Genomic DNA, 9,079 nt, shown 5'->3' with positions numbered 1-9,079 from the left:
CTGACGTCATCATTCACGGACAAGACGACGCAATTCAACGGAAGTTCGAGTCGAATCTGTGAAACGAACATGGCAGAAAAACTCGAGGAACAACCCAAGAAAAGTATCTTAAAACCAGCAAGACATTTTGAAGACCCTGCAAATAGACCGGAGTAAGTATTTCTATTTACCCTTTTACAGTGAATAAAAGGCAGGATTTGAAGTAGGTCTTCAATTGATTACTTTGTGAATTGTAGTCCCACGTACTTCTTTTCACGTCCTCGATCTATATTTCTGTTCTGACGTTGTCTCGCCTCGCTCGGCGCTAATGCAGTTTCGCACCGGCCGATTCCTGAGCAAATTTCCCCACCAGAAATATTGCGCAAATATCATGGCAAGTCTCTCAGTAACTATGAGGTCAATAAATAAACAATGGGGCATTATCGTGATCCAAGTCCGGTCCCTGGACCTGCCCCCCCCCCCTGCCCTGGTGACTCTGAGGCTGAGCTGATCCAGATCCATGGACAATTTTTCACAACGTAAAAACATGTCCTAAAATTAAAAACTACATGTATACCCAGTTGCTGTGTGTCCGGACCGGTTGTGAGTCCGGACGATCAATTGTAGAAAGTCATTTTTTAAAAATACAAGCAGAGTTTTATCAATTTTTAGTACAAGATGTTAGAAAACATTATTATAGAGAACAAAATAGAAGATGATTGCAACTACATGTATTGACTTTATATTTTTAGTGTAATCCAAAGACAGAAAAGAAGGCTTCAAAAATATGGTGTCTGGACACCGACCCCCCCATCCTACCTGTCAGCTGTCTCAACCATTCTCACAGTCACAGTCGCAAATGAATAGTGACACAGTACATGTATGTCATGTGTCTCTTTTCACTTTATTGGCATCGATCAGATCCAGTAAATAAATCAGAATTGCATTGATCTACATGTAATTCTTTTCAATCTATATATTGCTTTATTTCGTTAACTAGTACTTTTCATATAAATAAATCAGGATTCATCTTTTCATGGGGGATTAAAAACTTCTCCACAGAATTTTGAAATTCATTAAATATGCTAATTTATGCGCATTTTTCAAAATTCACGTGAAATCCTTTTTCTTCTTTAATTGTTGACCAATTTTGATTTTTTTTTCTTCCATCTGGTAGAACTTTATGAGGTTCACCAAACTTCTATACAGAATTTTGAAATTTTCAGTAGAAAATTATTTATGCTAATTTATGCAAAATTTATTCATAAATCACTGAAAATGCCTCTTCTTTATTTGTTGACAGATTTTGATTTTTTTTCTTCCATCTGGTAGAGCTGCATGAGGTTCACCAAACTTGTAGACAAGATTTTGAAATTTTGTCTGGAAAATTATGCCAATTTATGCAAAATTTATTCATAAATCACAAAAATGTTTTTTCTTCTTCATTTGTTGATCAATTTCAATTTTGTTTGCTTTATATGATAGCTCAAGGTGGTGATACAAACTTTCAACACTGAATTTTGAAATTCATTACATATGCTGATTTATTCATTGTCAAAACTCACAAAAATTATTTATTTGTTGATTGATTTTGATTATTTTTGTTCCATCTGAGAGCTACAGTACATGAGATTCACCAAGGTTCTACACAGAGTTAAGAAATTTTGACAAGAAAGTTATTTATGCTTAATTTATATGAAATTTATTCATAGATCACAAAAAATGCTTCTATATCATTTCTTCATCAATTTCAATTCTATATCCTCAATTTATGTCACAAATATAATTCACTACAGTGTCAACTGGGCTGAAATTAATAAAAAATTGTGTTCAATTTCGTTGCGAGATGCCGGATGAGCTCCACATACTTGATGTGCTAGACTGCTAGTTAATAAATAAATCAAAAGGTCCTATACCTCTTCAGTCTCCATTGCTTTATTTTGTTGATTCCTAATTTACTAAATAAATCAGAATTGCATCTACTTCTTTTTCAGTCTCTATTGCTTTATTTCGTAAACTACTAGGCCCACTTTCAATAGTAAATAAATGAGGAAATTTCTCTTTCATGTTTATCTGACAATCAAAATTTTGATTTATTTCGTTTATTACCTTTTTGCTACATTAACTTCTAGCCCTATTCATCTTCAGTCTCCATTTTCGTTGATTCCTTATTTACTAAATAAATCAGAATTGCCTCTACTTCTTTTCAGTCCTTATTGCTTTATTTTGTCGTCTACTTTACTGTATAAATCTCTTTTAATATACACTCGGTGAAAAAATTATTGGACACTTATAAAAGTTAAAATATTCCATATAGATATTTGATTAAAGGCAAATTATTGTATTTCATCATGACCAGTCAATGTTCCTCTTCCAGTATAATGACATTTTCATGTGAACAGTCATGCATGGGTGGTTAAAATAAATGCTTTAAACAATAGCAATGTCAGTAAAAGAAAATTGCAAGAAATGGACTATTCAAATATCCACCCCAACAAAAACTTGATTTGAATAAAAAGAGAAAAATTCAACAAGCATAACACTGAAAAATTCATCAAAATCAGATGTAAAATAAGAAAGTTATATGCACATCTCAGTCAGTACATGCAAATGATGGAACTGATGACATCACTCACTCTCTATTTCTTTTGTATTTTATTATATGAAATATGAAATATTTTAATTTTCTTGTCATTGTCATGTGAAATGAAGTTTCATTCCTCCCTGAACACATAGAAATCCATTATTTAAACATTTTGTGGTTCGGGCAAGGAGGTCTTTATCGTCAAATTTGTAAAAATTGAGATATTGTATAATTCAAACAATACAAAACAAAAGAAATAGTGAGTGAGCGACATCATCGACTCTCTCAATTGGATGAAACTGGCTTGTTCACATAACTGTTTTGTTAAAAATAATCAGAACCTTGAAATGTCATAAGACATAACTTTCTTATTTTACATCCGATTTTGATGAGATTTTTAGCATTGTGCTTGTCTGATTTTTCTCTATTGATTCAAATCAACATTTTTCTGAGGTGGACTTGACCTTTAAAAATTCACTGTCTACTTTTGTTTTCACACATGCTTTTCACACTGCATTTCCTAAACCCCGTACTATCTTTTTTGGTTTCTTAACCCCTGGACTATTGCACAGAGCTAGAATATTGATGATTTTGCCACACAGAGCGTGATAAACATGCAATTTTGACTTCTGTGATAATCAGGGTGACCAGACGTCCCATATTTCCCGGGATTGTCCCGTATTTTGCTCCTTTGTCCCGGCGTCCCGACAAACCCTTCCCGGGATGCCTATTTGTCCCGTATTTCAGAATATTGAACAAAATGTATTTAAAAGTGACGAATATTCATCAAAATAACCAACAGTTGACAAAGCAGAGACAACAATAAAATCGATAATAAACTGTTGCAAGTTCTGCAGTGATTTTCTTGCTCACCAAATACATCGCAAACGAACTGGCCTCCTGCCATTGTGTGGTAGGCTACGAGCTAGGCATGTAGGATCTGCAGCAGATTCTCTCCACCAAACATGCCAAAATAATCACAAAATCGGCGGGAAATTTGTATGACTATATTATGGGTTCTCAGATTACTGATTTGGAGATGTAATCTCGGAGGAACAAATAATTGAGTTTTCATAACTAGATCTAGTTGTTTCAGCTTTCGTTTTGAGTCTTGTTGTGTATGATGCCGCGATGTTTCATCTAATTTGTAAGTAAAAACAAATAATAATAATAATACACAACATTTATAAAACACTTTATACATAATGTTTCAAAGCGCTTTGAAATTTTATTCATTTCTAAAAAAATAATTTTGAATTAAAAATATATTTGAAAAACACCAAATATCATTATGATTTTTTGTAGATGATTGGATTTTTTTGCTTGTAGTTTGACATTTTTTCCTCACCTATCTTTCTTTTCTATCATTCTTTCTTTACCCTTCTATCCTTCCTGCTTGCCTGTTTTTGTTCCATCTATCTTTATTTCCTATTTGTCTTTTCTGATCCTTTCTCTCTCTCTCTCTGTTCATTTTTCCTTCATTCCTCCTTTTTCTTACCCGTCTTTTTTTTAATCAAATTTCCCTTTTTTATATTCTTTCTTTCTCAAAACTTTTTTCTCCCCCTCCCTTCCTCTCCTTTTTCTTTTAATTCTTTCTCTTCTTCCATTATCATTCCCTCCTCACTTCAATTCTTCCTCCCTCTCTTTCCTCCTTTCTCTCATTCTTCATTTTACTTTTCCTTCTAATTCTTTCCCTTATTCTTTCTCTCCCTCCCTTAATTCCTTCCTTCCCTCCTCCCTTACTGATTTCCTTCTTTCTTTGTTTGCTTCTTTCTTTCAAAGAATGAAGGAAACAGTTTTCTTTCCTTCATTCTTTCTTTCCTCCTCCCTTTTCTTACTTTATTTTCTTTCTCTCCTTTATGTTGTCTTTAAAACATTGTATTCTTCTTCCATTCCTTTCTTTTTCTTTCTTTCTTTCTTTCTTTCTTTCTTTCTTTCTTTCTGTATTCAATCAAAGAATGACGGAAACATTTTTCTCTCTTTTATTCTTTCTTTCATCCTTTTATTGTAACTTTCTTTTATTCCTTTTTTTATTTTTTCCTTCATTTTCCCCTGAATTTTTTCTTTCTTCTCAATTCATCTCTTTTCTTTCGTCTTTTCTTTCTCTCCTTCATTCTTTCGTTCACCCTCCCTTCCAATTCTTTAAAATTTTTCACAGGTGTATATAAAACACTGTGTAGCCTTCTTTGTTGATCTATTTTTGTCGATTGTCCCGTATTTCATTTTTTGAAATCTGGTCACCCTGGTGATAATGCTTAGCCCCAGCCCACTTTCATTTCACACTGCATCTCTTAGCACCGCAAATGGTGCTAGCACCACCGTAAGCCAGCTAACCCTGCTTTCTTGCAGGGCCAGATAGTACCGTACTGTTTACCGCGCTAGCCCAATTTGCTAAAACGTAGTGTGTTGGATGTGGCATTAAAACTGTGTTGGATGTGGCATTAAAACTATTTATTTTTTATTTTTTTTACCACCACCATATAGATAATTTTAAACCTTCTAAATTTCTATTTTTACCACCACCATAGAGAAGTCATTGAACTATTTCTTTTCTTCTTTTAGCCCCACCATAGAGATAGCATCAAACCATTTTTGTTTCTTTTTTTTGCCACCATCATAATGATGGCATCACTTTTTAGTTATTTGATTATTTAGTATTTATTACTATTATTATTAATACTATTATTATTCTTTTTTTTTGGGGGGGGGGACATACTAGATATATGCGACATTCCCTCTCAGTTTCTTGTTTTGCCAGCACCATACAGATGGTATCAAAACCTTTTTATTAATTAATTAATTTATTAATTATTTATTTATTTATTTAATTGATTAATTATTTTTTTTATTTATTCATTCATTGTTATAAATTCTTTTTATTAATTTATTTATTCATTTTTATGGGGGGGGGGCACCAACGAGATGGCATCATTCCTTCTCAGACTATTCCTCTGCCAGCACCATACAGATGGCATTAAAACCTTTTTACTTATTCATTTATTTATTTTTTATTTCATTATTAATGGGGCACACCAAAAAGATGGCATCATTCCCTCTCAGTTTCTTCTTTTGCAAGCACCATACAAGTTGCATTTACATTGTTATTTGTGTTTTGTCACCACCATAGGGATGGGATTAAGTGGGATGAGATGAACATCCTGGCAACGTACCATCCGGCTGACAAAGACTATGGCCACATGAAGGTAGATGAACCAGACACTCCCTATAATGAATACATTGAGACGGAAGAAGGTGAAGATGAGCACGACGGGATGAACGAGCACGCTGCAGCAACGCTCAACGCGACCGAACTCAACAAAAAGTGAGCCCTGACTCGAGATTGAAAATGATATGAAGATTAATGATTTTGAATGATGATTGATGAATTTCAATGGTGGTGGTGATGATAAGAATAATGATTATGAGAATGATAAATTGATAAATAAGATAAAGAAAGAGAAAAGGGAAAAGAAGAAAAAGAGGAAAAGAAGAATTTTTTTAATGATTCAATTTTAGCATGGGCCTAAATTTTATTTTTATTTTGCACTACAGCCATGTTGATGATTGAATATCTCAAATCAGTAATAACATCTGGCGAACTTAATGTACAAAGTAGTATTCATTTGCTGAGTTTTGGTAAACTGACTGAATACTTTGATGGTTCGAGCTTTACCCCCAGGCCTACATCACACCTAAATTATGATTACAATGGGAGCTGAATCAGGATTGGTATTAGTGCTTAGTGATATTTCAATTATGTGATATTGACAAAATATTGAAAATTTGGTAATGGTTTTATGATTATTTCAGGTATATAAATATAACACTGTATGACCAAAATATTGTCGATGAAGAAAAGTTAACCACTATATATTGACCCAAAATACTGCTCTGAAAATTATTTAAAACCAACTCAGAGCTTTGTAAGTTGGTATTCAAATACCCTCTATTCATGGTCGAGCTCCGATGAAAGCCTTTTACCTTCATTTGCCCCTTTCCCAACCACATCACAAAAGAGATCAGTACTCCTCTGTATTATTTTACAGATTAGAGGGATCCAAGAAACGATGGTGGGAAGAAGAGAATGCAGAAGAATCAAGTGAAGAAGATGAGGAAGAAGGACTGACAGAAGAAGTGAAAGGTACAGTTCAAATGTATTCATGACAATTCGGTGGATTCACAGTATGTGCCATCTATCAGTTGTGCAGCGAACAGGCCTAGAAGGACGTGAAATTGTATGTGATGTCATGTTCGAATTGTTATTTAATGAAGATTTCAAGAAATTTTTTAGATATATAACTAATCATGCTAGTAGCTGATTGGTTTGTGCCCTTTTCCACGAACAATCATTTAGCACGCGCGATATTTAATTTCTCTATTTGTATTAAAATGTTTATTCCTCGAAGATGTTTAATCTGGTGGGACCTACTAATTATAGGTGGATGGGTGACTAATCTATATTGATACGTCATATAATCATCACCAATGGTTTGATGTCGTATTGATCGCCTTTGCCGACGACGTCCTACTTAGGAAAGCGACTGGCGCGAATAATCTGGACAGATTGAAGAGCACCATCATATTCAACAACAACAACAATTTCTAACTTTAGGGTCAACATTATGCGCAGGCAGCGCACAGTGCTAGTACTTCAAAAATGAAAACCATAAAACCATATGGCAAGAATTCAGCAATAACAGTATAAATATGCAGGCAAATTTCCCTTTACCTCCTGGACCCTATATAACCCGTCGAGCCGTGTCGGCCTGCGCTGAATAACTGCATGCATGCTGATTCAGCCCCCCCTCAACATTTTTCGTGATAAATCCGCCGCTCAAAATTTTTTGACAGCCTCGCTTGCTGACTTTTTACTTTCAAGTCTCGAGCAACTTTTGAGACCAAAATTGTGACCCCCGGGTACGCGGTTCCAAAAATTTCTTGAGTGCATGCAGACCCAAGTCTGCCTCACAACCGGGAGTTCAAACCCCGAAGACGTTAAAAGATGGGGAGTGGCTGCTACCCTGTTTGGCGCTCAACGATTCAAGGGATAGAGCTACGCTGATTTGGGGCTGCACAGTGGCCGCAGGTTCCACGATCAAATAATTGGGCAAAACAACACATTTCTATTTTGAACAATAATTTATGAATTTTCATTTTCAAATTTTATGTATTCATTCTTGTCTATTTCCAGAGAAAAAGAAAGAGTTTCGCAACAAGAGGAAGCATCATTACGATGAGGCGTACAACATCAAATTGGCAAAGGAACTGATAGAACAAGAGCTAAGGGAGGCTGAAGAGGAGGAAGAGGAAGAGAGACGAAAAGCAGAAGGTGTGATGTCACAAGATGGCTGTAATCAACGAACGGATGAAGCATTAGATGATAATGGAATTGCCATGCAAACGGGTGATTGAACCAATCCTTTTGGGCATCTCTGACCTTTGACCTGTGATGTATTAAGGCTTAGGTCACGGACATACATAGACACTTGTAAGTGCCATAGCAGATTGCTGTATCGTGTACATGTATGAATCAGTTGATTGCCATGCAAGTGGGCGATGGAACTTTTTCTCGTGAGCATATGTGACCTTCGACACAGTCTTTACAGTTCATTGGTCACACACAGACGCTTTGAAGTGTTACGTCTCGTTTTTATGATATCATGTATGAATCAGTTGCTAATATTATTGTCATACAAGCTGGTGATTTAGGTTGCGTTTATGCGAACTTAAGCCAGAATCATGATTTGAATCATGATTCACAACACAAATACGAATCACAATACCACAGAATCAGGGTTTAGCTGACTTTCATTCTGATGCTGTTTCTCCTCGGATTCGCTCCGATCCAGTGCGCGGTTTGACCTAGGAAGTATATTTTTGCGCGTCTTCTAACTCTACGATGACTGACATGTTTTTTTTTTTCATGCTATATGAACACAACGCAGCTCAATCGCATACTACATGTAGTAGGTCATTTTTTGTGCAACGTTCGCTCGGCTCTAAAAAAATCAATCTTTTGCTTCTGGAATTCAGTCTAATATACCTCATTTTTTGTACTTCTATAGATTCATATTGTCGGTTTATGAAAAATAGTGTTCGGAAGTGAATTTCTTCACAGATCCCAATTTAATATTATTTGGCACTTTTGAAAACAACCAATTGAGGTTAATTGAGGTTATCGTCTGCCCAGAATGAAAAGCAGCAGACGATGCGATGACCGACACAGAGCTTGAAGATAAATGCACATGACTAGAATGCATGCATATACATGTGAGAAGAGCGAACGCCTTGAGCTTGGCAAGAGTGAAATCGGAAGTATCCTAACACAGTGACGTCATAAAATCATGATTGTGTTTATATGACCTTTTTCGTTCGTGATTCTTCAGAAACGTCTTTCCAAACGCCAGTTTCAGTGTTTCATGTTTGTGATTTGAAAGACGTTTATCTTTATTGACTAAATGCAATCGGGATTCTGTAGAATCATGATTTTAATCATGAATCAAGGGTAAAAAAGTG

General features: G+C 35.2%; 1 protein-coding gene across 1 annotated transcript; it reads left to right on the top strand.

Annotated features, from left to right (window-relative positions):
* Window positions 1-8,725, top strand: LOC121417238 (protein phosphatase inhibitor 2-like). Its single transcript, XM_041610869.1, has 4 exons — window positions 1-152; window positions 5,691-5,885; window positions 6,610-6,704; window positions 7,755-8,725. Exons 1-4 carry the CDS (start codon window positions 70-72, stop codon window positions 7,973-7,975), a joined length of 594 nt encoding a protein of 197 aa, XP_041466803.1. The 5' UTR covers window positions 1-69; the 3' UTR covers window positions 7,976-8,725.
* Window positions 8,726-9,079: the final 354 nt, after the last annotated feature.

This window comes from Lytechinus variegatus, chromosome 6 (assembly GCF_018143015.1).
Source record: "Lytechinus variegatus isolate NC3 chromosome 6, Lvar_3.0, whole genome shotgun sequence".
Taxonomy (NCBI): Eukaryota; Metazoa; Echinodermata; class Echinoidea; order Temnopleuroida; family Toxopneustidae; genus Lytechinus; species Lytechinus variegatus.
This window is presented reverse-complemented; position numbering and strand designations above follow the sequence as displayed.